We start from the raw sequence: 27,515 nt of genomic DNA, 5'->3' as shown, positions 1-27,515 counted from the left end.
TAGACTTCTGCCGTAATTATCTACATATGGCAGTGGGATCATTCCAGAGCCACCCTAATGACTTTGATTAGAACCAATCACCTGTGCCTATTCACACAAAAGAATGATTGGCAGGGTTTTGGAAGGATTGGGCAGTCCAATTAGACTCTCGTTGGGTATGAACCAGTTCGAGCGAATATGCCAGTCTTGCTGAAACAGATCCATTTCTGTACATTTTATACAATCCAATAGAGAAACCAGAAAAAAAAAAGAAATAGAGAAACCATTGATTCTTTCAATAAAAATAGTTGGAGCTTCTGCTGTGTTCTGAGCAGCGTGCAAGATGATGCAGATTGAGAGGTGAGCAAGCCACCCCCGCTCTCAAGGAGCTCATCGTCCAGTGGGCGAAACTGATTAGAAAATCAAGTAATGCCCAAGAGACTAAGGCTGATAATAGACACTCATGGGCTGCTGGAAGAGTGCAGAAGAATTGCCTAGAACTGCAGTGCTGATCCTGATCTGGGTGAACTGAAAGCCAAGAGGGTCCCCATCATGCCAGCAAGGTGGGAAGGGCATTCTGAGCCATGAGGGGTACAAAAGCCCAGAGGTACAAAAGAAGATGGAAGAAGGTGGAAGAGGTAGGGAAAGTGTCAATCACTCAGTCATGTTCAAATCTTTGTGGACTATAGCCTGCCAGGCTGGAATTCTCCAGGCAACAATACTGGAGAAGCTAACAAGACACTAATTCTTTAGACCTCTTAAGGATGGAGGGGGGGAGGATAGAAAAAGACAGGATGTCAAAGATGAAGGGACAGCAATTGATCATCATATGCATGTGGGCCTCCCAAATGGTGCTAGTGGTAAAGAACCCGCCTGCCAATGCAGGAGACATGAGATGAGGGTTCAATCCCTGCGTTGGGAAGATTCCCTGGAGTAGGAAATGGCAACCCACCCCAGTATTCTTGCCTGGAGAATCTCATGGACAGAGGAGCCTGGCGGGCTACAGTCCATGGAGTTGCAGAGAGTTGGATACGACTGAAGCAACTGAGCATGCACATATACATGTGGTGGGTCTCTGTACCACGTGCCTCTGTCGTTGTGTAAGTGGGCAACACAGATTGCTCTTGGAGAAGGAAAGAAGCCAAGGAATCATTAACCAACAATTGGGAATTACTTTTCTGTGCGCAGGGAATATACTGAACGTACTGGCTTTGGTAAGGTCGCTGTTGGTTATCTTAGAAACAGATACGTTTCCTCGAGCTCTTCTGTGATGATATGTATTGTCTAGCCGGCTGGAAAGAAAATGCAGTGCCCAGCTGGTGGGAAATGGATTCTGGAGAGTGGTTGGGATGGGGAATAAGGAGCAGAATCACAGACCCACTCTGGCAGGAAACAGCTCCCAGACCAGCCCTTCTCAGCAGGGCTCATGCAGTTATAACCTGGGAAGGTGTAGACATGACTCAGATACTATGACTCAGGGGATTGGTCGGGGGTTCAGCCTGGACAATGGGTGTGCATGCTAAGTTGCTTGAGTCATGTCCAACTCTTTGCAACCCTATAGACTGTAGCCCACATGGTTCTTCTGTCCATGGGATTTCCCAGGCAAGAATGCTGGAGTGGGTTGCCACGCCCTCCTTTAGGGGATCTTCCCAACCCAGGGATCGAACCTGTGTCTCTTATGGCTCCTGCATCAGCATACGGGTTCTTTACCACTAGAGCCACCTGGGATCCCCAGAGGATTCTAAGATGTGCCCAAAGTTGAGAAGCTTAACTCTCTACCTTTGTCACCTAAAGCTTGTTCCCAGACCAGCATTAACCCCAGGAGCTTGTCAGAAATGTTGTATCACAAGCCCCACCCCAGACCTATTGGGTCAGAATCTGCATTTTAACAACATCTCCAGGTGAATCAGATGCACATGGGAGTTTGTGTTGCACTGACCACAGCAGGGCATCAGAATCACCTGAGAAGCTTCTCAGAGTTACAGATTTGCACTTCTGACAATGATGAGTCAAGAGGTTTCGGATGTAGCCTTCCATCTGCAACTCTTTTTTTAAGCTTTGGTGAGTCTGATAAGCAAGTGGAGATGAGGACCACTGCCCTACTCTGCAGAGAGAGTTGAACGAGGGTCCAGCATGGAAGGATCTGGGGAAGACTGCTCTTATGCAGAAAGTGGGGAGCAGGCGAGGTGAAAGCTCCCCATTCTCACATAAAAGGAGCCCACCTTGGGAGGAAGAGCAGCCCGTAATTCAGAGATTTTGTACGAGGGCTGTCCAGCCCCTTGTAGTCGCAGAAGGAAGAGATGGGGATAATGAACAGGCCCAGAGGTTTACATCCTTGTTGTGCTATTAAACGATTCAACTTCAGTGTGACTCTCCAGAAAGAAAGTCTAGGGACAGAGAGCTTACATCTGCTGTGCTTATCTGCACGTGTCTACACATGTGTGTGCATATGTGTGTGTAGTGCCTCCCTGGTGCCCGTCCTTGGCATCTTTAGTTCTTTTAAGAAAGTCTCTCCACTGAGGAGTCCTTGTGAGTGCCCCGCTGCACTGTCAGAAGGGAGAGGACAAACAGGTGACGGGCCAGAGAGAAATAAAAATGTGACTTAACCACAGGCATTTTCTCTCCTCTTCCTCTGTTGGGATGGAGTGGGAAACACTTTAGTGTCTGGGCCACCAGGGTATTGGGACTCTGCTCCACCCTCATTCTGATCTTCAGTGCAGATGAGGGCCCTGATGTCATGCCCTGCCCAGTGAGATTCTTGCCAATAGATGTTCCAGTACCTGGCACTGGGTCAAATGCATAGAATGAATGAATGAATGGGTGGATGAATGAATGAACGAACAAATGAATGAATGAATGGGTGAATAGATGAATGAATGAATTGTTAGCTAAGTAGATCAATGTATAAAAAGTCTGTTATTCCTATTGCAACTATTCTGTTCATTCAGAAGAACAAAGGAGAGCGTCTCAGAATCACCTCTGCCAGGAGTTTTCACTGAGTCAGGCTCTGATCTCCCTGGAAGCTTCTAATATTTTTCTTTTCCTTTTGACAGAACACCTCGCTTCTTTGGCTGAAGTGTATAATTTCCTACCTAGGACTTGAGTGGTGCCTCAGTCCTCATCAGCAAGAACAAGACAAGAGGTGTGAGGGTTTCCTGAGCCCAGGGTGTGGCCTTGGGGCGGCAAGGCCTGCCCCCTTCGCCCCCACCCCAAGATTTCCCAGGGTTGGTGCCCCTGAGTGGCCCCAGTGGGACCTCCCTGGGACTGACTGACAAGAGGCCTCTGGGAATACCTCCAGCCCTCCTTTTCCTCTGCCTCCAGTCACCCAGGGAGCGGAGCGGATTGAGAACATATTTAGAAGATGTGTTCATTGTTGCTTTAAAAAATCTCCTCTGTAATTAGGTACTCTGGGGGTAGTCAACCACGAAAAGCCACAACCAGTGCTGTCAAGTCCCATAAAACAAAAGAGAAACCAATTAATCAAAATGAAGAAGAGGCTGGCTGAGTCTCAGCACCTGTCCGAGCCACTCACGCCTCCAGCCACCCAAATGGCAGCCTCGACTCTCAGGCAAGCCCCCCTCCACTTGGGCTTTCCCAGAGCCTGTGTTGTGTTGACTCGAGGGCACTAGGTCCTTGACTACTCTCCCAAAAATCCAACTCATCAATTTTGGGGCCAGCGGCTTTGTTGTATTCCCCCAGTAAAACTTCCAGAATGGGCCCTTGAACCTGTCTGTGGCAAACAAAGTAAAACAATCAGGTTCTTAGTCCTTTTTGCATCATAGTGGCTCCTAGGACATATCTGAATCCACAGGAAGAGACTGAGGTACAAAGACTTGCTTGGCCTCCATCCGGTGACCTGATAGCTTTTGAACTTTCTCCAGTCAAAGGTGAGTCTTAGGAGTGATGGCTAACAAATTGAGTGATTCCAGGGAGTGTGGGTTTCGGTGAGAATGCTTCATGAAGCCTCAGCTGTATTAGCATAACCGCCAAGAAGCATGGTCTCTCGTGGCCACTGAGCAATCCCAAGCCACAAGGGATGAATTCTCTCTCAGCCCTGCCTCTTCATGGAAGGAGATGCTTCTGGGTACCAAGGACCAAAGACAGGAGGAGGCTGTGAGGCAGTCAATCCAGGCAGAGTACCACAGTGCTCTCCACCGAGTGCAATCACCAAGTATTGTCTGACCCTGACCCAATGGAAGGACCTGCACCTCCCTGCATCTTCCAAACAACACCCCTTCTCATTGCCTTATGGGAGGGAGTCAGTCTCAACTGCCTAGCCTACAGCTTCCACTGAGCAGCGACACACCCCAGACGAGTCAGTATCTGATTGCCTCTCCCAGTGCAGGAAGGACACCTCTCTCTGCTCTCTTGAAGTCTAGCATGCCCCCGGGGCTAACTCTGGCCAGTGATGTGAGTGGAGGTCCCATGCATCACATCGAAGTGAGAGTATTTACAGGCTGCTGTGCTGTTTCTCCCGCTCCTATTCCCCTCCCATGTCAGCTGAGGAGATCCGCATTTTAACTGCATACAGTGACTCCGGGGACTTCCCTGGTGGTCCAGTGGTTAACACTCCATGATTCCACTGCAGGGGGCATGGGTTCGATCTCTGGTCAGGGAACTCAGATCCTGCCTGCCTTGAGATGCAGCCAAAAACAAATAAAAGCTCTTTTAAAAAATTATTTTAAATAGAAGTGACTCAGAGTAAAGTAAGGGTATGTCTCCCCCCAACAGTGAATCTGGTGGGCTCAGAACACCTCTCTTAAGTGGGATAAAGAGGTCTGGGGCAAAGGGAACAGCACTTCTGAGGACTGAGAGTCAAGGACAGTGTACGTTTACTAGCACTTGGAATCGATGCGTATCGATTAGGTAAGAAACCTCCTGCTTACAGAGTGAACTTCTAGAGGAACAGAGATCCTCTACTTAAGCCAGCCTTCCCCAGCCTTTTTGAGACCATGAAACCAGGGACCGGTTTCATGGGAGACAATTTTTCCACGAACCTAGAGGGGGTGGAGGGATGGTTTGGGGATGATTCAAGTTCATTACATTTATTATGCACTTTATGTCTACTATTATTACATCAGCTCCACCTCAGATCATGAGGCATTAGATCCCAGAGGTTGGAGACCTCTGCTTTAAACAGTCTTTGAGACCTCTGACTCTCTCTGGGAAATGGTGGACTAAGAAAGCTGGATCATTCTCAAGACATATTCCTCCACACCCACTTCCGATATGGCCAAGAGAGATCATGGGAAATGGGGAAACTTCTGGAGGGTGGAACCAGCGAGCCAGAGCAAACACTGAATGAGCAAGTGCCCCCCCCCCCCCCCCCCGCCCCGTCCTCCTCATCTGCCTCTCTGGGGTGACAACAGAATTCTACTGTCAATGACATAATATTTAGTTCTCTATCAGTTAGAACTCATGATCACCAACTAGGTTTTCCTCAGTCAGTGGCAAAAGCAGAAAGTCACTCTTGCATCACATACAACATAAGGCCATGTGCTACGGTTAATCAACTAAGACTTTATCGCATGTGTGTAGCTTTATGCATTTGCCAGGATATTCCACAAACCCTCTCCATCACTCTGTTGTATAATACAGTCAAAAGCATCATAATCAGAGAGCCCTGGCCTTCATTCTAGCTCTGTTATTTCTAGCTGTGTGTTCAACATAACCAGAACCTGCCCAGATTTTAAATTACATTTAATGAAAGAAGACGAAATGGTTGGATGGCATCACTGACTCGATGGACATGAGTCTGAGTAAGCTCTGGGAGTTCGTGATGGATAGGGAAGCCTGGCATCCTGCAGTCCATGGAGTCGCAAAGAGTTGGACACGAGTGAGTGCCTGAACTGAACCAAAGAAGAAAAAGTAACAAATCTCAGCAAATTATCTTTCTAGTCCCCTCTACAAGCCTTGTGGTGAACAAGGTCAGCCTGGAAATAAAATAAACTATATGAAAGAGAGCAGAGAAGGAGATAGCAGCAAGCCTAGGAATGATCTAAAACTCCTGTCAAAATGAGAAAGTTCACCCTAAGAATGCAAACACAGGAAAAATGTTCTGGTAGGTCAGAGTACTGACTACACGCAATTCAAAGCGACAGTCTTCTGAAATATTGCATCTGGGTGAGAAGAAGGTAAAAGTTAAGGAAGAATCTTTGGAGATTGGCTGATAAAAAGAACAACCACAGCAAGGCGGGAATGGGGCCCTATAAGACAAAAGAACACAAAAATGTCTAAGGACATTCATCTCCTTCCTAATAATAATATCTGTTAGATAAATTGCATTTTCTATACTAGTAGAAAAGATACCATTTCAATAGGAATCTGATCACTTCCACCAGTCATAAAATAGATAAGAGACTTCCCTGGTGGTCCAGTGGTTAAGAATTCACCTTGAAATGCAGAGGACTCCAGTTCTATCCCTGGTCAGGGAACTAAGATCCCACATGCCTCGGAGAAGTAGAGCCTGCCTGCTGCTACTAAGATCCAGTGCAGCCAAACAGATAAAGAAAACAGACAGAAGGAATAGGAATAAACACACAGGAATCTACCGTTAAAAAACATAAGATGAGACTTCAAACACCTCTGCTAATAACAATTTTCTTCCAATCCCGCACAAAAATAAACATGAAGCAAAAGAAAACTGAACACGACACTCTGAACTGAGTTAGATTTAAAAACGCGTTTGTGGTTATTTAAAAAAAAAAAAAAAAAAAACACCTTGAAACAGAACTTCAAAACATTAAAAACAAGTGGCAAAAGGGAGACAGAAATTTAGAGAGAATTCACTGAACACACGAAAGATGTGAGAGAAAAAGACAAAATGAAGACTAAAGTACAAGATGCCTAGGAAAGAAGAGAGCCAAAACAAAACGTATTAAAGACATGGATGAAAAAGGCACGAGGCAAACGAGAGAATAAAAAGGAACTAGTGAAAGCAAAACAAGTCACATAAAATGTGGCGGCACGGGAAGACAGGAAGGGAAAAACAGCGTCCCTATATTTAGAGCCCATTCAAGAGAAAAACAAAACCGTGGAAGATAACTAATACACAAAAATGTAATTCAGCCAAACTTGCTTTAAATTAAAAGAAGGTTGGATGGTACCTATCAAGACAGTCCACCAGGTACCTGGAAGATGTACTCAGCATGATCATCTCTGATGTCCTTGAAGAACTCACAGACTTCAAAAATAAAAATTATCAAGGCTTTCAAGCAAAGAGATAACTTACAAAATCACAAGAATAAACTGTCAGGCTTCAAAAGAAATAAGATTTCTCAAAAAAAAAAAAAAAATACCATACAGAGCAAGGCGACGCTGGAACAGCATTTCCAAAAATCTCAAGAAAATAAAGGGCATCTTGCAGAAAAGTTTACAGGTAGGCAGAGGCAGATGCAAAGAAGCAAACTGATTCTCCCCAAGATCACATTCACCTGCAACAACATCTCAGGGCTCCCCACCCCCAGGTTAGTGCTGTTTCAATCCATTCGTTCATTCATTCACTTGTATATTGGCAAAAATCCACTAATCTTGAAGACAGAAGAGGAGAAAGGAGGAAGGGAAGGGGGTGGCTGGTGACCATTAGCTAGAATTTTGAACTCAGTCTGTGTCTATCCTGTGCCTGGGAAACTCAGGACTCTGCCTCCCCCCAGCCTTTCTAGTTTCCTTTCCTGCTGTGCCGTTACAGATGTGCTATGACCCCATCACTCTCCTGCCTCCCACTACAGGTGTGGTATGGCCCATCACTTTCCTGCACGCCCATGGAGGTGAGCTATGGCCCCTGAACCCCTCTGTGGTATCATCACCCACCATCACACTGGCGTTTCTACATCCATGCCTTTGTTCCAGAAGCACCCACCCACACACAAAGTGTCTTCCCTGTCCCAGTCTTGGCTCACGTTCTTCCAGCCCTGCAAGGACCATCTCCATTCCTGTCTCCAACAGGTGGCCATTTAGGACTCCTTCATTCAGAGGCAATGGTTTCCTCTTTTAAACCCCTTCTGCTTTTCTCAGGATCAGGATTCTTGGCACCTCTCAATTGTTTGCTTGGCAGGAATCACTGCCTGGTTTCTGGAAGGCAGGCACCATTGTACTTATCTTTGCTCAACTAATACTTAAGTTTCATTGAAGTGGATAAATCCCTATGACTCAGACTTCTGAGCAGGTCACTGGAGTCTTAGGAGGTCCTTTTGCCTCACCCTCAAAGCTTAGGTGTGGGCATGCGTGCTCAGTTGCTCATTGGTATCCAACTCTTTTCGACCCCATAGACTGTGGCCCTCTAAGCTCCTCTGTCCTTAGGATTCTCCAGGCAAGAATAGTGGAGTGGATTGCCATTTCCTCCTCCAGGGGATCTTCCTGACCTAGGGATTGAACGCCAGTCTCCTGCATTGCAGGCAGATTCTTTACCACTGAGCCACTTGGGAAAGCCCTAATTAGCAGTCCTCAAGTTTTAGGAATATGCAGTTGCCGTGAAGTGCTGATAGCTGTTGATTGAGAAGCATCCTCTCCTGGTGACAGACTCCAGCTGGCAGAGATAGCATTGCCACCGCCTTTCCAGGACTGGACGGCCCAACAGCTTAGCTGTCAGGGTTCCTAAGACTTGGCAATGAGCAGCAGAGAGGGAGGAAAGCCATTGCCAAGGGCTGGCTCCTGGGAAGGGGAGATTCCTAACTTGGATGACCGGTCAGTGCCAAGATCAGTGCCAGGAAGAGACTGTACTGGCCTGGGGTCATCTTGAGCTATGGGTCACGGCAAGAGAAACCTTGGACCTGGCACCAGCAGGAGACAGAAAAATAAGAACAGAGCTCAGAGCTGCAAGACCTCTGGCTGGGCCAGCTGGCCTCTGCGAACAAAGAACTTGATCTTCCTTCTCTCTCAAGGTCACTCAGTCGTATCCTACTCTTTGCAACCCCATGGACTGTAGCCCGCCAGTTCCTCTGTCCATGGAATTTTCCAGGCAAGAAAACTGGAGTAGGTAGCTATTCCCTTCCCCAGGGGATCTTCCCAATCCAGGGACTGAACCTGAGTCTCCTGCACTGCAGGCAGATTCTTTACTGTCTGAGCCACGGGAGAAGCCCCCTTGACCTTCTGTCTTCTCCCAATGAGGCTGAAAGAGACTATTAAAGAGTCAGGGTGCTAAAGGCATCCTGTATGCCTCCTCCTCCTCCTGTTTGAGCAGAAAAGGAGTCAGGCTGGCAGAAGCCCAGGAGTGAGGGGTGTTTCCTTGACCCCAGTGTACCAGTGAGACTTCTCTCTTGCCCCACTGGTGGGGACTAAGACCTCACTCTACCTGGGTTACTTCTCCCTGGAAAATACCCTACAGGTAAGAGATGAAACTTCCCAAGGCAAGATTTACAGTGCATCCTTCTCCTTGGTTCTGTAACATCCCCCCTCTCCTTACATCAGCCCAGCAGACTGTCCCAGTGGACTGGCCATGTATCCGACGTGGGCTGACTGTGGTGCCCACAAACAAGCATTAAACACAGACACGTGCAGTCCAGGACTCAGCCAACGGCCTGATGGATGGGAATCTTTCTCTGTGTCACCTTTACCAAGTTAGTGTGAATTGGTGATACTTTCAACCTAAGAACTGCTCTTGTGAAAGTGTTAGTTGCTCAGTCATGTCCAGCCCTCTGCGACCCCATGGACTGTAGCCCACCAGGCTTCTCTGTCCATGGGATTTTCCAGGCAAGAATACTGGAGTGGGTTGCCATTACCTTCTCCAGGGAATCTTCCCAACCCAGGGATTGAACCCAGATCTCCTGCACTGCAGATGGATTCTTTACTATCTGAACTACCAGGGTAGCCCAGAACAGCCCTGAAAAGGATGGAAAACTTGTGGACTGATGTCTTGATGCCTTGAGTGAGTCTCTCAGTGGTAAACTGGGTAGTCCCACCTCAGAGATGGAATTGTGGGCAACTCAGGAAGTGGGCCCAGGGCACCATGCTTCTCAGATAGACTTGCAAGGCTTTAACTGCTGCTAAAACTAGTCTCAGTGGAGAGGGAGTCCTGGGCCACACTGAGGAGGGACATAGAGCCATTACTTCTTCCTGGAGAGTCAGGGGTGTGCTTGTCAGTAAGACTAACATGGAAAAGACGGTCCTGTGGAAAAGCTGCCTTTAGGCAAAATGGCTAAGTTTGCAAGTGGAAGTGGTCCATTGAGCAGCTCTCAGAGGGACCACCCTGGGTTTTGCATTGTCTTATTTTCTTTTCTTCTGTCTGAACAGCAGTTACATTGAGAAAGGGATTCACTGGGTGAGTGCCAAATTCAACATTCATGCAGATCCATCCTTGCTTCTGATGCAATCAATTCTGACCAATTAGCCACCAGGTGAGGTTGGCTCAATTCTAACAAAACACGGCAGCACACTGATGCTATGCGTTTATTTCCCTGAGTGTGAGGCTTAGAGGTGGTCTGTGTGTGCTGACTCCGAGCGAGCAAAGTACCACTGAGTAAAGCTGAGCACACCGAGGCCTGGTTCTCAGTGTTCAGTGGTTAATCAGATGTCAGCAGGCAGAGGAAACCAAGAGAGTGGATCAGAACCATCAGTAGGCAGCTTAGAGCTTTGTTGCCCTCAGCCCAGAATTCCAGAGGTTCTCTGGCCTCCTCCCACTCCATCCTGGATCCCCCAGCCTACGGAAAGGCACAGGATAGAACACTGCCAGGTGGTGCTGGCTTCTCAGAGGCCGGTCTCCGGCAAGCCAGGCCCACCTTCATCTGCTTTCACTATAGCTCCCAGTTAATTGTTGCCATGGCGACCGGACGCCTTCTGAGCTCTTGGAGTCCAGCCCTTAAACACCTTGGTGTAGTCAAGCCCACTTGCTCCCCTGGCTCCCCAGAGTGTGGAAATATCTAAGCTGGATTTCTGGAGCCAAATGGCACAGGGGTCTCCTTGCCACAGTCCACAGGGTGTTCAGATCCTGGTGCGGGGGTGGTGGTCTCTGGTTCAGCAGAGGCCGATGCACCTGTTCTGTCATTTCCAGAAGAGCAGATCTAACTTCAAACCTTGCGTTACAGACGACCATGGCAGCAGCTGGGAGGGGTGAGCATGGGCCCATGAGTGCCTGGGGTTCAGGCCAGCAGCGGGGCTCAGACCAGGGCTGGGAGCAGACAACACAGCAGAACAGTGCTGGCGGTGGAGGACCACAAAGCCCACCTGGAACCAGAGAGCCGAAGCAGGACTCCTGCAATTGACCCACCGCTCCATTCAGTCACCCACTCCCACTGTTACCCCTCAGACCTCATCATCACAGGAAGCTCATGCCTCCTGTGTCCACCCATCACGCTGATCAAAAGGCTCTAGGCCTCTGCCCTGATGTTTTGGCCCCGGTAGACCTTTTTCCCAGACTCCTCACTGGCTGACACATGTGCCTTTGTGAGTGCTAGAATCCATATCTGGCCTTGTTCTCTTCTTGGGGAGCAGGTGCCACTGGCCCAGCCTCTAGAATTCCCCCAAGCCCCCTGCCCCCAGCTGCCGTTGTTCCTCTTCCTCTTTGGATTTGGGGGTTGAGCAGCTGGGTGCCACCTCTGCCACTGCCCTCCTTGCTGAGCCCCCCAAAACTGGTATCAGGATGGTCACTTCTCCAGTTCTGATCTCAGCACCAGCTCCAACACCTCCCACCCCCATAGCATTTACACACCTCGCCTTATTCTCTGCCTGAGACCCGATGGAGAGTGTGCTCTGCGGCAGGAATGGGCACTCCCAGCCTAGTCCCAGGGAATGCCATCTACACAGAATGAAGTGATCCATCCAGGGTCTTTCTGTGGGTCTGGGATGCACCCCACAGGGCTCTGGCCTTGTCTCCATCTTGTTGAGGGGGATCCCAAGGCCTCTGAGGCTGTGTGGGTACCAGCAGCATTCTCATCCCACTTCTCTGAACTCGAGAGATGGGTGTGGAAGATGCTCTGAAACCAGACAGGCTGCGCCTGCTCACACATCCTCATGAAGGGTGACCAACTGACCTCATCCGCCCTGGACAGAGGGGTTTCTTAGGACACAGGCCTTTCTGAGCTAAAACTGGAACAGCCCTGGGCAAACTGGGATGTCTGGTCACCCTAATACACTGGATGACCCTGCTTCCTGAATCACTGAGCAGGGATCACATATGCCCATCTGCGTGCATCTGTGACTGAATATCCCACCTGAAGTCTGTGACTCTGGGCGGATTTTGCTCCTAGACAAGGCCAGCCCCTCCCCTGCCGGGTGACAAATGCCACTTGTTCTCGCCTATTAAAGATGTCACTTCTAAAATACATCCCTCCCACTCCAGCATAATCAGTTTGCCCTTTGTTACTGGACCATTCCTATCAGCATACGAATATCACATGTATTGTGATTTCCCACATCAGAAAAAAAAGAAGACTCTTTACATCACACTCCTTTCTAGCTTCCTCCCTCATTCCCCACTCCCCTTCACTTTAGAACTCTGGAGGGTTGTCTGTTCCTGCAGTCTCCTTTTCCTCTTCACCCTTTTTTAAATAATAAAAGATTATTTTCACAATCCTTTTTAATTTTTATTAGGGAACATTTCAAACATCTCCCCGAATAGTGAGACAAGCGTAATGAACCTTCATCTTCCCATCACTCAGTCTGCTCAGATCCTGTAGCAGCACAACGCAGGCATCAGTCATTCTCTCTTGCATCCATCAGTCGAAAAGCCTTCCCCAGATCGCCCCTGCCAAGCTCACATGACCTCCACGTTGTGGGTCACACTGTGGTCACTTCTCAGGCTTCATCTCCTCCTTCATCTCACACCTTATCACAGCTGATGACTCTCTCCCAGAAACATGTTTGTTTTTTTTTCCTCCCACTTGATTTTCAAGATGCCACCCAGCCCTGCTTTTCTTGCTTCCTGGCTGCCCGCTCCTGACTGGTCTCCTCTGCAGGTCCCTCCTCACCTTCCCACCGTCATCTCTCTCCCGGAGCCTCTGCTCCCCTGGGAAGCCTCGCTCACCCTGGGGAACCCATGTCACCAGCGTCCGGCTTCCTGTACCAGAAACTCCCACAGTTACATCCCCAGCCAGGACATCTCCCCTGAACTTGTCCACATGGTTGATTAAGAAGCCTCTAAAACTTACTATGAAGCCAGCGTGAATTCGCATCAGCCCCAGCCTGTCAAGACCCTGGTCCTCCCACTGACATCGTCTTCCTAACGCCTCAGGGCACAAGTGTTATGTTTTCATTCCACCTGGAGTGGCAACCAGATCCCTAAGTGGTCCCCAGGCCCTGGGTGGTCCAGCCCCGCTCTGACCTCACCCCCTCCTGCCCGCAGCCTGGCCCCATCTGCTCCAGCCTCACAGCTATCCCTGTGCCAGCTGGTAGGGTGGGGGCAGTGGGCAGCTGTTCCCACCACCTGGGAGACCCTCCCCCCAAATCCCAGAGGACTTGACCTTTGACCTCCTTCGGTCTTTGCTCAAATGCCACTTTTATTCTCGAGCATCTGGATGTTCTTTTCAACAACTCCAGCTCCTCCCGCATTCCCTGCCTCATTTTGCCCCATAGCTTTTAACTCCCTGACATGCTTCGTAGATGTACTCCTTTACATCTATCATCTCTCTCTGGCATGTAAGTCTATCGGCTGCATCCTCAGGCCTAGAGGAGTAGCTGGCATGCAGCAGGTGCTCAGCTTACGTGCTGACCTGGGCAGCAGTGCCTGCCTCTTCCAAAGGGGACTCACTTTGAGGCACCTATCTGTCAGCAAAGAATCTATCGGTCCATCTTTCTCTTCACACACACACACACACACACACGGGTGGAAAGGACCGAGGACAGTGCAGGTTGGCACAGGTGTACCTGCTGTCACTGCCGCTCAGAAGGACTCTAGGCCTGGTGTGGCCTGGGCTACCCTGGTGGAGGTCATAGTAATACAGTATGGTCATGTGGGGCTTTTGGAAAAGAGTCTTCAGGCTCTCTCCTGCAGACTTAAAAAGAACCACCCTGCTTGAGATCTTTCACCAAACTGCCCAAATAGCAGAGGGTCTCCATAGGGGTGTTCATTGAGACAGACTTTGAAAAATTATCTAAGAGGAGGCTGAGCTTCCTCTCTGGAAGGACAGACCCTACTCATCTGGAGTAAATGCTCCAACTCCTGATTTGTGTTCCTTTTAAAAAAAAAATTAAAAGTATATATGAAGTATGCCATATATGTGTATTACATACTTTACATATATTACCATTTTAAATTGACTTACAGTGTGCTGTCAGATTCTGACCCATCTTCTCTTTATGGCTTCCTCTATTGCAACATGTGTCTTCTATGAAAGAGCCATCGCTCACCAAGTGCTCACGACGTGTGGGTCTCACCGACCCACCACCCACACGCCACCTCAGCCCCCTCCATCCTCACGAGGCAGGATGCGTGGGGCTTGAGCAGCATCTTTAGAAGCAGGTATGAATGTAACCTCACGAAGACACCCCAAGCCAGAAGCACCCAATTGAGCTGCTCCCCAGTTCCTGACCCGCAGAAACTTTGTGAGATAAGAAATGTTTATTGTGGGTTGAAAATGCTCCCTTCTAATTTCTTTCAGAGTGATGGGTATTTATCCCAAAGCAGATGACACGGAGGTCGCACATCACAGCCTTGAGTTGATATGAGTGTGTCTAGGATGTCTAGGTTTGTATCTTTTACCAGAAAACCCCTTCCCAAGTCATCTGGTCCCAATTTGATTCTGCAACTCTCAGGAGCCACAAATGCCACCTGAATCCTCAATAAACTTTATTTAGACACAAAGAGACACAACAGAAAATACATACACAGATACAGATTTTTTTTTTTTCTCTATAGGATGAACAAACATCACATAGGGAATTTAAAAATTGGATGCACGGAACGTAAGAAAAAAAATCGCAAAGTTCCTTGTTCACTCACACTTGGAACAAACACATATTTCAGAGGAAGACAGGGATACACCATCCCTACAACAGAATTCACAGTTGTCTATCACAGTACACAGGTGTTAGGAAGGTAATCAAAGGGCGGGGGATCCAGTTACTCTTGGTATGACAGGATGCTCACAAGACTAGTAGAACTCTGTTGAAACAAAAGACAGGATGGAGGATGCCACACCCCCTGCACAGATGCTCTGCAAGCTGTCGGCTAGGTCATAAAGCAGCTCAGCAGAAATGCCACGTTAGAGTTCAGCTTGTGGCTGGAAGGTCTGTGTAACCTCTACCTTCGTGTCCCCATCAAGGAGAGTTTACATAGACACACTTAGGACGCTGAAACTCTCGACATGCGTGCCGGCTTCAACACCCCCCAGGACAGAACATTGACATCAAGGTGTTAAATGTGGCTTTCAAACGGAAGAGGAATAATAGCCAAGAGGAGAAGGAACACTTTGCGTCCGTCCGCAGTGTTTCCCGCCATGCTGCCTGCGGTCCCATCCCACGGGGAGCCACGGGCATCTGTGTCCTGCTCCACGCCATGGGCGGGCCAGGACGCATGCCTCTTGGGAGTCTATTATTGCCTTCTAAAGTCACACCTGTGAAGCCACGCATGTCATCAGGGTAAGCAGCCATGGAACCACCCCACTTATCCTGTCCCGGACCAGCCTCTGGCCTCCACACCATCTTCGCCTTTCAGATGGGGGTTCCCTAGGCAACCTCTGTATTTTAGTAAAAAATGGTTTCCACTGTACCCTTCGTGTGTCCTCTTCCTAATGTGACAAATCCAGATGAGATGAAGTTATGGAGATCAGGTCCTCCACTTCGGTAAGCATCCTTCCCATAATGTCCTGCAAGAAGACGGGGCAGAATTACCTGGCACATCCATGACACCAACAAGAAGACAAAGGCTGCTGTTCCAGTTCACTCGAAAATGGCGGTGAACTTAATTTCAAATCAGCAGCTAAGTCAGAAGGTAGAAGCAATCAAGGAAGATATATATATATATATATAAAATATTATTTCATAAATTTATATATAATATATATTATAAATATATAAAGTATATATGAAGTATGCCATATATAATATATATTACATACTCTATATATTAAGATTTTAAATATATACACATATATTGTGTATATATATATACACACACACACACACATACACACACATATAACCGCAACAAAGAAGAAAGTTCTGGGAAGCTTATGTTGGAAGCAGAGGTGGGGGAAAGCACTTGACTTTGGCATTTCTGACTGAGCACATCAGCACTTCAGTCTGAACTGAACTTGGCCTACCATCCTGTGCTTTGTCCCAGCTTCCTCCTTTCTTTTTCTTGTCTTATTCCTTTGGTTTCTTTCTTCCTGGAGCATAGAAATGTGGTTCTGATCGAAATGCTCCATGTGTGTGCATGTTTATGAATCATACCTCATCCTATGAACTATAGTCTTGGGGCTTAGGAGAAATCCAACGTCACTGAGGCTGACAAGTAGGGCGGTGGCTCTGAAACACTGGGAAAATATTTATGTGCTTTTCTCTTTCAACTTTCTGCAGTAAGATTTTATCCCTCGTCAGCCTCCTCTCTCCGTCTACCTGTGGGGTTGGGGGTGAAGAAAAGTCTTAGACCCTGGGAGAAGACATGCAAAGAGAAAAAATAGTTACTGTTCTGCTTCTGACATTTGATGTAGGATTTCACAGGACCCCTGAAGTACAGGCCTTAAAAAGAAAGAAAGACCTCTCTAAATGCCATCTTGAAGTATGTACATGTGAAAGTGGAGAAAGCCACACATATGTCATGTTGCCACAAGAGCATGTTAAAAACTGTACTTAACAATTAAACACTGAGAAGACTACCTAAGATGTAAAGTTAAGTAAAAAAGTGGAAGAAAATACTATAGTAAGTATGACCACAATTCTGTAAAAAGTGCAAACCAGTGTAGTTTAAAACAACAACAACAAAAGATTGAAAGAAAACACACTGATACCGACCACCACCTTTAGATGGTTGGAACACGAGTTTTATTTCTTCTCTGCTTTCAGCTTTTCTGTATTTTCCAAGTTTTTTCCTATAATGAGCATGTCACTATAAATAGGTGAAATACATTTCTAATGGAAAAATGTACAATAAATGTAGATAACCTAAATCACATTTTTTTTCTTAGCAATGCATCCTCTGCATTAGATATCAAAAAATGGGTGCATGTTGGATTCATCCAGAAGCTTTTAAAAATACAAATGTCCTAACACTGCTCCAGGGATTCTGATTCAGTTGATCAGGAGGTGTTTTTTTGTGTTTTTTTTTTTTTAAAGGAGGTCTCCAGGTGGTTCTCATGTGGCTCATATAATAAAGAATCTGTCTGCAATGTGGGAGGCCTGGGTTTGATCCCTGGGTTGGGAAGATCCCCTGGAGAAGGGAATGGCAACCCACTCCAGTATTCTTGCCTGGAGAATTTCATGGACAGAGGAGCCTGGTGGGCTACAGTCCATGGGGTTGCAAAGAGTTGGACATGACTGAGTGACTGACATTTTCACACAGGGAAGAAGAACCACTGCCCTAGAGTAAACGTATAAACAACCGAGGTTCAGTTTGCTCGTGGGGGTCAGGGGGGCAGTGAGCATTTGCTGGAGTCCTCGTGGGTGCCTTGCCCTGCCCTCTATTTAGGTCCTGGACTCCAGCATCCTTCCTCTGAAGAGTGGAGTCTGGCTGGACCAGTTTCTGCCTTCTCCCAGATCAGAGGGTCTCAACCCTGAGTGTGCGTCAGAAAAAACAGGAGGGCAGGTTAAAGCCTGCTGGGCCCCACCCCCAGAATTTCTGAGTCATTTGATCTGGGATGGGCCTCAAGAGCTTGCATTTCTATCTAGTCACCCTGATGATACTGCTGCTTGAGTCTGAGATCTGTAATCCAAGTGTATCAGGAATATAAAAGAATTTTACCACTGTCTCCCATATGTCCTCCACTCTGGAATAAATACCTCCTTCCTTGGGGCACACAGCTTTCCACGAGGAACTTTCTGGCTGTAAAAGACTGTAGTCACAACCCAGAATTTTATAGAAAAGAATTATTGGAGCTGAACTAAGAGGCTTCTACCCGTATCCCAAGCCATGTCACAACTCCAGAAACCCAACTCTCATCCCGGAAAAATGCAACTTCATTGAGGGATGAAGGAGAGAAGGACAAGGGAGTGTGGAGTGGTACAGTACAAGCCCCAAGAAGAGGGGGACCCTTGTCCTGTAACGAGTTACTTCCCCCTACTGCCCCTCCCAACAGAAGAGTAAGAAATGGAAGTAGCAATTCCGAAATCTCATAAATTTGGACCTCGTTAATTCAGAACCTCCGATACATCCTTCAGAGTTTGGTTTATTTTTGTGCTCCTTATAAATAAGATTTTTGATAAACCAATCAATACCGAGAGAGATGGCACAATAAACAGTACCTTTGCTACTTGAAATCATTCTTATCTGTCAGCTGGAACAAGGTCCCTCAGGGCTAAGTGCTGCTTACTGCTTTGGGGCTGAGCTGACTGAAAGCCAACTCAATCACCCGATCCCTACTGTGGGCCAGACAGAGGCACAGAGCCTCTGAAAACAGGGTTTCATCTGTATGACACAACAGCAAACATTCCGTAGCATTATGCAGTTTACAAAGATCGTTCATACACAATTTTCTTAAAGTTTTAATCATTACTGCATTGTAAGTTCTGTATTATTAAAATATTATTCTCCCATTTTATTGGTAGAAAAACTGAGGCCAAGGGTGGGAAGTTGGAAGATGACTGAGCCATCACTAGCATCCCAGTCTTCTTTTTTTTTTTTTACTTTTTATTTTGTATTGGACTATAGCCAATTAACAGCGTTGTCATAGTTGCGGGTGAACAGCGAAGGGATTCAGCCATACATATGCATGTATCCATTCTCCCCCAAACCCCCCTCCCATTCAGGCTGCCACATAATACTGAGCAGAGTTCCCTGTGCTATACAGTAGATCCTTACTGGTTATCCATTTAAAATATACCAGTGTGTACATGACCATCTCAAACTCCCTAATTATCTCTCCCCCCTCAACCTTACCCCCTGGCAACCATAAACTCATTCTCTAAGTCTGTGAGTCTGTTTGGTAAATAAGTTCATTTGTATCATTTCTTTTTAGATTTTCCACATAGCATCCTGGTCTTCTGACTCCAAACCCCCTTGTCAGTTCTCTCTTGCACACCTGGCTTCATTTCCTCCTCACAAGAGCCCTGTGTAACAATGGTCAGTTTTCTAAGTTCATGGAGCTAGGCAGTGGCAGACCCTGGATCCCAACCACGTGTACCCATCCCTACACCCACAATCTTTCTATAGCTCTCCCCAAGCCAGCTCACCCCTCGGTCTGAACACGTGTCGACGTGACTCTTCTCTGAGACTTAAGCCAGGACCCAGGGGAATCGCTTCTCTTCTCTGCAGCCTTGACCCCATGCTTGACCCCATGACTTGATGCTGGGCCTCAAGGTAGGCCACAGCAGCACAAATTTTGCCCAAGTTGCAGTTCCAGAGAAACGGCCCTATACCCAGCAGAGCTCCAAATAGAGGCTAGGGGGCGCTCTGTGAGCACACTCAAGTAGTGTGGATTATCCACGTGTCAACACCACACACACACAGCCCCCGATCAGGTCCCACAAAGGTGGGGCTTCCCTGGTGGTCCAGTGGTTAAGAATTCACCTGCCAAGGCAGGGGACACAGATTGTATCCCTGGTCCAGAAAGATGCCACTTTCCTCCGGGCAGCTAGGCCCATGCAGAACAACTACTGAAGCTTGCACACCCCCAACCCGTGCTCGGCAAGAGGAGCCCCCACAGTGAGAGAAAGCCTACATGCAGCAACAAAGGCTCAGCAGAGCCGGAGTAAATAAGTTATATGTATTTTTTCTTTTTTTAAAAGAAAGCAGCTTTGAGTAAACAGAAAGTTTCTCTGTAAAAGAGATGTGCTATAAAAAACAGGAGGGGGAAAATGAGGTAATATCTGAATGACTTCAATAAAATTTATGAGAATTTTGCATTGGTTAAATTCCACCCACAGCTATGGGAGTGAAAGAAAGTAACCTAGGCAGTTTGCCTGAGTTGTAAATATGGACAAGAGTGTGCATACTGAAGAAACTGGTGAAGTCAATTCCAATGAGAGAGGCCCACTGGGTACTCAGTGGGGAAGGAGAGAGAAAGGAGAAAAGATGAGAAAAAAAAAAAAAAAGGACAACTCTAGAAGTTACTATCTGTTTAAAATAAGATGCCCAGGAGAGAAACAGAAGAGATAATTCAGAAGCAATAATTACAAGTTAATAGACTTTTTTTGAGCAGATAGAAGACTTTAATCTTTAGTCAAATATCAGACATACATTAGAAGGATCGATATCTAGATATATTCACTAGTGAAATGCCATTTAGAAAAAAAGGGAGAAATGCAAACCAACTTCATAAAATACTAAACCTACAGAAAGTAAAGCAACCTTTTAAAGACTTTTGAGACCATTACTTGAGTAGACAGGAGAGGATGGAGGAGAGACAAAACGGATGAAGGAGATGGAGGAGCACAAACTTCCAGTTATAAAATAAATAAATCATGGGGGTATATAGTTCAGCCTGGGGAAAGTAGTCAATAATATTGTATTATGTTTGCATGGTGACAGATGGTAACTAGGCTGACTATAACGATCATTTTGCAGTGCATTATACGCAAATGTCAAATACTAATATAATTTTGTATATCAATTATACCTCAATAAAAAAATTCAAGAAGTGTTTTTTTCTTGTTTTGTTGAGTTTGTTTCTTTGTTTCTGGTTAAATCACCTTCTAAAAGCAAAGGTACACTTCTTTTTGTTGAACTTTAACTAAAGTTGAGACTTCTGTATTAACCAGGAATGAAAATAAAACCTGTGCTCATTCATAAACCAGAAAGAGTTAAACTATGATACTTCAAAAGCAATCATGAAACTATAAGTCAATGGATAGAAACGTATGTTTATATTAATATCCAGAAAACACAAATAACTTCAAATTAATAAGAAAGTAAGACAACTCAATAGGAAAAATCAGGCCAAAGAGATGAAAAGGTAAGTCACAGAAGAGAAAATTCAAAGGTCCAATATGCATTAAGTGGTGTTCCATCTCAAAAGTAATCAGGGAAATTCAAATTAAAACTATAATGAGGTAACATTTCGCACCCAGCAGACTGGCAAAAATAAAAATTCCTGGGACTCTGGGCATGTAGAGGCAGAAACAAGAACTCTTGCACACTTCTGGTGGGAGTGTAAACTGGTGCAAGTGCTTTGGAAGGAACCCTGGTGACGGCTAATAAAGTTGATGATAGATGTACCACAGAACCAGCAATTTCACCTTCAGGTCTGTGCCTGAGATAAATCCTCAAATGTGTGCATAAGGAGATACATGCAAGGATGTTCATGAGCAATACTGTTTCTAATAAACTGGGGAAAGAACTCTTGGGATAAATCAGTTCAGTTCAGTCGCTCAGTTGTGTCTGACTCTTTATGACCCCATGAGTCACAGCACGCCAGGCCTCCCTGTCCATCACCAACTCCCGGAGTTCACTCAAACTCATGTCCATTGAGTTGGTGATGCCATCCAGCCATCTCATCCTCTGTCATCTCCTTCTCCTTCTGCCCCCAATCCCTACCAGCATCAGGGTCTTTTCCAATGAGCCAACTCGAGGTATATTCATATAATGTAACCCTATTCAACTCTGTACAGTTGAAATGAACCAGAGCTCTAAGTATCAACATGGAGCATTCTTAGTTGCAGTGTTAAGGACCACACTCAACTAGCTGAAGGTAAACAGGATGACATCATAGAGAGAGAGTTTTAAAACCTGCAACACCCTCTCCTTCCCCTGCTGTATCCACAAGTCCCTTCTCTATGTCTGCATCCCTATTCCTGCCCAGGATGAATTGAGAGAATAACATCAACATACATATACTGTGTGCTCAGTCACTCAGTTGTGTCTGACTCTTTTGCAACCCACGAACTGTGGCCCACCAGGCTCCTCTCTCCATGGGATTTCCCAGGCAAGAATACTGGAGTGGGTTACCATTTCCTTCGGGAGGGGATCTTCCGGACTCAGAGATCAAATCCGAGTCTCCTGCGTTGGCAGGTGGATTCTTTACCACTGAGCCACCTGGGAAACCCCAACATAAATATACTACCATGTGTAAAACAGATAGTTGATGCAAAGCTGCTATATAATATAGGGGGTTCAGTTTGGTGCTCTGCGATGACCTAGAGGATGGGATGGGGGAGGCAGGAGGAAGGTGTGAGAGGGAGGGGATATATGTATACTTACAGCTGATTCACGTGTTGTACACCAGAAACCAATACAACATTGTAAAGCAATTATTGTTCAGTTAAAAATAAATTAAAAAAAAAAAAAACATATAACATACCACTGCTGCTGCTGCTGCTGCTAAGTCGCTTCAGTTGTGTCTGACTCTGTGCGACCCCATAGACGGCAGCCCACCAGGCTCCCCCATCCCTGGGATTCTCCAGGCAAGAACACAAGAGTGGGTTGCCATTTCCTTCTCCAATGCATGAAAGTGAAAAGTGAAAGTGAAGTCGCTCAGTCGTGTCCAACTCTTCGAGACCCCATGGACTGCAGCCTACCAGGCTCCTCCGTCCATGGGATTTTCCAGGCAAGAGTACTGGAGTGGGGTGCCATTGCCTTCTCCGATAACACACCACTACATTGTTTAAATATATGCATATATAGTGTTATATATATTGGAGAAGGAAATGGCACCCCACTCCAGTACTCTTGCCTAGAAAATCCCATGGACGGAGGAGCCTGGTGGGCTGCAGTCCATGGGATCACGAAGAGTCGGACACGACTGAGCAACTTTACGATGACAATAGTGTTATATAAGTACCAAGAAATTCTTGGACGTGATCAATACTGATATTAGGAAACCAGATACTTCTGTGGACATGTCTGACTCAAATAAGTATTTTATTTTGTTTCTAAGATAGCTATAGATAGACACATTGATGGATGATGGATGAATACACAGATTATATAGACGATGGATAGATACAAAGATGGAACTGTTGCCCAAGTATTTAATTCACTGCCAAATTATTCTCCAACAATAAAGGAAATAAAGAGTTTCCAGTTTTTAAAAACTCAGAGACTAAAATATCCTCCAGTCTTCACTAGGAGAAGGAAAAAAGCTGCCTGATGATGAAATCTGTCAAGCAAGAAGTAAAACTATAGAATTTCTAAAGTCATGGATGTGCTTATTTGTAATCTATACAGTACACAAATCCAAAAATTCATTAAGAAAAGACTGGTGAATTAGATTATACATAACATTTAACAAATTGTCTTTATTGACAGAAATAAATTTGAGTAATACTGGAGTTGCCCTGGAAAATCTGGTATGCAAATGGGGCAATAAAATACATTACTGTGATAAAACCAGAACTAGCTTCCTTCATCGGGGGAACATTGCTCCATCGTTAGAGCCTGCTTGCAAAGGACTGCTTTGCTCAGAACAGACGGGGGAGCTGGTCTCTGGCAAGTTGGAAGGAAGCTTGACAGTGCTGGCCAGGACCCTGCTCTGTAGCCATTCCACTGGTGATCTTCTTCACAGAAAACAGGCCATAGACCAACATCAAAACACATGTAATATCCTACGGTCTAATGTGTGAGAAAGGGGTTTCCCTTCATTTACAAAAAGCTCCATCATATCAATAATCCTGCGTGCGTGAGTGCTAAGTCGCTTCAGTCATGTCCGACTCTTTGCAACCCAATGGACCACTGTAGCCCACCAGGATCCTTTATCCATGGGGATTCTCCAGGCACTAATACTGGAGTGAGTTACCATGCCCTCCTCCAGGGGATCTTCCCAACTCAAGGATCAAACCCGCATCTCTTACATCTACCTGCGTTGGCAGGCAGGTTCTTTACCCACTGGCACCATATGGGAAGCCCATCAATAATCATCAGTTCAGTTTAGTTCAGTTGCTCAGACTCTTTGCGACCCCATGAAGTGCAGTATGCCAGGTCTCCCTGTCCATCACCAACTCCCAGAGTTTACTCAAACACATGTCCATCGAGTTGGTGATGCCATCCAGCCATCTCATCCTCTGTCATCCCCTTCTCCTCCTGCCCCCAATCCCTCCCAGCATCAGGGTCTTTTCCAATGAGTCAACTCTTCGCATGAGATGGCCAAATTATTGGAGTTTCAGCTTTAGCGTTAGGCCTTCCAATGAACACCCAGGACTGATCTTCTTTAGGATGGACTGATTGGACCTCCTTGCAGTTCAAGGGACTCTCAAGAGTCTTCTCCAACACCACAGTTCAAAAGCATCAATTCTTTGGTGCTCAGCTTTCTTCACAGTCCAACTCTCACATCCATACATGACCACTGGAAAAACCATAGCCTTGACTAGACGGACCTTTGTTGGCAAAGTAATGTCTCTGCTTTGGAATATGCTGTCTAGGTTGGTCATAACTTTCCTTCCAAGGAGTAAGCGTCTTTTAATTTCATGGCTGCAATCACCATCTTCAGTGATTTTGGAGCCCAGAAAAATAAAGTCTGACATTGTTTCCACTGTTTCCCCATCTATTTCCCATGAAGTGATGGGACCAGATGCCATGATCTTAGTTTTCTGAACGTTGAGCTTTAAGCCAACTTTTTCACTCTCCACTTTCACTTTCATCAAGAGGCTTTTTAGTTCCTCTTCACTTTCTGCCATAAAGGTGGCATCATCTGCATATCTGAGGTTATTGATATTTCTCCCAGCAATCTTGATTCCAGCTTGTGCTTCTTCCAGCTCAGCATTTCTCATGATGTACTCTGCATACAAGTTAAATAAGCAGGGTGACAATATACAGCCTTGACGTACTCCTTTTCCTATTTGGAACCAGTCTGTTGTTCCATGTCCAGTTCTAACTGTTGCTTCCTGCCCTGCATACATATTTCTCAAGAGGCAGGTCAGGTGGTCTGGTATTTCCATCTCTTTCAGAATTTTCCACAGTTTATTGTGATCCACACAGTCAAAGGCTTTGGCATAGTCAATAAAACAGAAATAGATGTTTTTCTGGAATTCTCTTGCTTTTTCAATGATCCAGCAGATATTGGCAATTTGATCTCTGATTCCTCTGCCTTTTCTAAAACCAGCTTGAACATCTGGAAGTTCATGGTTCACGAGCTGCTGAAGCCTGGCTTGGAGAATTTTTAGCATTACTATAATCATAACCACCAAAAATAATGATAATAATAAAAATATACGAGGGAAAATGAACAAGGAATATGAATAGGAAATTACCCTAATCCCCCCCCAAAAATTTAAAAGTCAATGGAGATATAAAAATGTGATTAACCCTAACTCATCATTAACTGGGCTTCCTTAGTGGCTCAGCTGGTAAAGAATCTGCCTGCAATGCGGGAGACCTGGGTTCGATCCCTGGGTTGGGAAGATCCCCTGGAGAATGAAATGGCTACCTACTCCAGTATCCTGGCCTGGAGAATTCCACGGACTGTACAGTCCATGGGGTTGCAAAGAGTCGGACATGATTGAGTGACTTTCACTTTCATTATTAAGAAAATGCAAATCAAAACATGAGCTATTTTTTTCAAAAAAAAAAAAAAAAACAGAAATCAATTTGGCAAAACTGAAGCATTCAATGCAAAACTGAAGCATTCAAGGAGACTCAGTGCCAGGGGAATGAGCTCTCTCATTGCTGCCAGTGGGAGATAAATTAGTGATGTCCCTTTGAAGGACAGGCCATTGACTCAGTATCTCAGTGCTAGGAATTTCCCCTACATGTATGCTCTCAAGTTTTTCCATAATATATGAATTAGGCTAGACACGTGGCAGTGGTTTAGTCACTAAGTCGTGTCTGACTCCATAGACTATAGCCCACGGAATTTCCCAGGCAAGAGTACTGGTGTGGGTTGCCATTTCTTCTTCCAGGGGATCTTCCTGACTCGGGGATCGAACCCAGGTCTCCTGAATTGCAGGCAGATTGTTTATCAACTGAGCCACCAGTGAAGCCCCAGGTAAGGCTGTGAACCGCTGATTACAGTAGTCTCTGTCAATAGGAGGAATCATCCAAGTGATAGAATAGTACTTAGCTATTAAAAAGGATAAGGGAGGGCTGCATTACATGCCCATGTGGGAAGAGCTTTAAGGTACAAAAAGTGGAGGAAAAAAAACCAAAGGGTAGGGCAATGTTTCAGTATCATTTCTTTTATATAATGGGCTTCCCAGGTGGTTCAGTGGTAAAGAATCCACCTGCGGATGCAGGAAAAGATCCCCTGGAGAAGGAAATGGCAACCCGCTCCTTGCCTGAGGAATCCCTTGGGCAGAGGAGCCTGGAGGGCTACAGTCCATGAGATCCCAAAAGCTGACTTAGAGACTAAAGGACAACAACACAACAAAATAAAAATGAAAATACTATACTCAGAGAGTCTATATAGAGACCCATTACAGGTAGTCTGCTTTATACTAAATTTTTTTTTTCTGCAAATAATCATGAAGCCAAAATACTAAAACTTTCTTTCCTCTGGGGAGAGAGTTTGGAAGGAAGGGATGTCTTTACCTTTGAATTTTTTAAAGATTTTTTTTATACGGACCACTTCTTAACATCTTTATTCATTACAATATTGCTTCTGTTTTTGGTTTGTTTGTTTGTTTGTTTTTTGGCCACGAGGCATGTGGGATCTCAGCTCCCTGGCCGGGGACTGAATCTGTACCCTCTACTTTGGAAGACAAAGTGTCAGCCACTGGACCAGCAGGAAAGTCCCTACCTCTGAGCTTTATCACTTCCTTTACTGTCTGAATTTCCTAAACACGTATATGTGTTATTTTTATTTTTGTACTATTGACAGAGGTTATCTGGTATTAGGGAGTGAGATCATGGGTCATTCTTTGTTTTTCTCTTTGTACTTCCTCATACGAAAAAAAAAAAACCCACGTCTTATAAATGTCATTTATAAAAAGAAGTATAGGGGCCAGGATGTGAGGGGGGGCCACTTTTCCTTGTGTAAATGACAAGGCATTTATCCAACACAGACACTAATACCCACCTGGCAGGAGGGTGGTGAGGATTAAACGAGATCCTGTGTGTCAATCGTTTTGTCTGATTCTCTGCACCAATAAGCCTCAATATATGGGAGCTGCTACTCACGTCAAGACCATGGTCTTTCCTTTATCCCCTGCAGGGAACTCCCTGGGGTCCTCTTGTTCTGCATGTGCCTCAGGCTGACCTCAGGACAGAGAGAGTCAAGGGCAGACTGCAGAGAGCTTGAGTTTTACTATTTGGCCCGAGAGCTCTTCTCCAGGAAATCCTAGGGCTCTTCTAGTTCCCAAGAGCCCACACCCACGGCTCCACGAGGGATCTGGGGCTGAGAGTCCCGAGGCCTGCGTTCCTCCGTGCAGTCACCTTTGGTTGAGTGAATAAAGTGGCTCTAAGCTCATTGTACCAGTGTAAACTGGGGGCAGGCCAGGTCTAATTGCAGCTTGAACTGACAATGACTATTTACTAGTTTAAAAGTCTCTGGAGAACAGCTACTGGGAATGCTTTGTTTTATGTGACAATTCAAGTGCTCACATAAGCACATGGGGGTGTTTCCTCCAGAGTCTGTGCAGTCAGTGGA

At 46.0% G+C, this 27,515-nt stretch overlaps 1 protein-coding gene across 2 annotated transcripts in view; it reads right to left on the bottom strand.

Moving 5' to 3' along the window:
* The window catches only part of SHISA6 (shisa family member 6), a 262,124-nt gene that overhangs the window by 115,307 nt on the left and 119,302 nt on the right, over positions 1-27,515 (bottom strand). For both annotated transcript variants that reach the window (XM_002695848.4, XM_059878503.1), the window contains exon 3: positions 15,618-15,713. In XM_002695848.4, the coding sequence (XP_002695894.2) occupies positions 15,618-15,713 (96 nt within the window). The remainder of the gene's footprint in view (positions 1-15,617; positions 15,714-27,515) is intronic.

The sequence above is a fragment of the Bos taurus genome, chromosome 19 (genome assembly GCF_002263795.3).
Source record: "Bos taurus isolate L1 Dominette 01449 registration number 42190680 breed Hereford chromosome 19, ARS-UCD2.0, whole genome shotgun sequence".
Classification (NCBI taxonomy): Eukaryota; Metazoa; Chordata; class Mammalia; order Artiodactyla; family Bovidae; genus Bos; species Bos taurus.
This window is presented reverse-complemented; position numbering and strand designations above follow the sequence as displayed.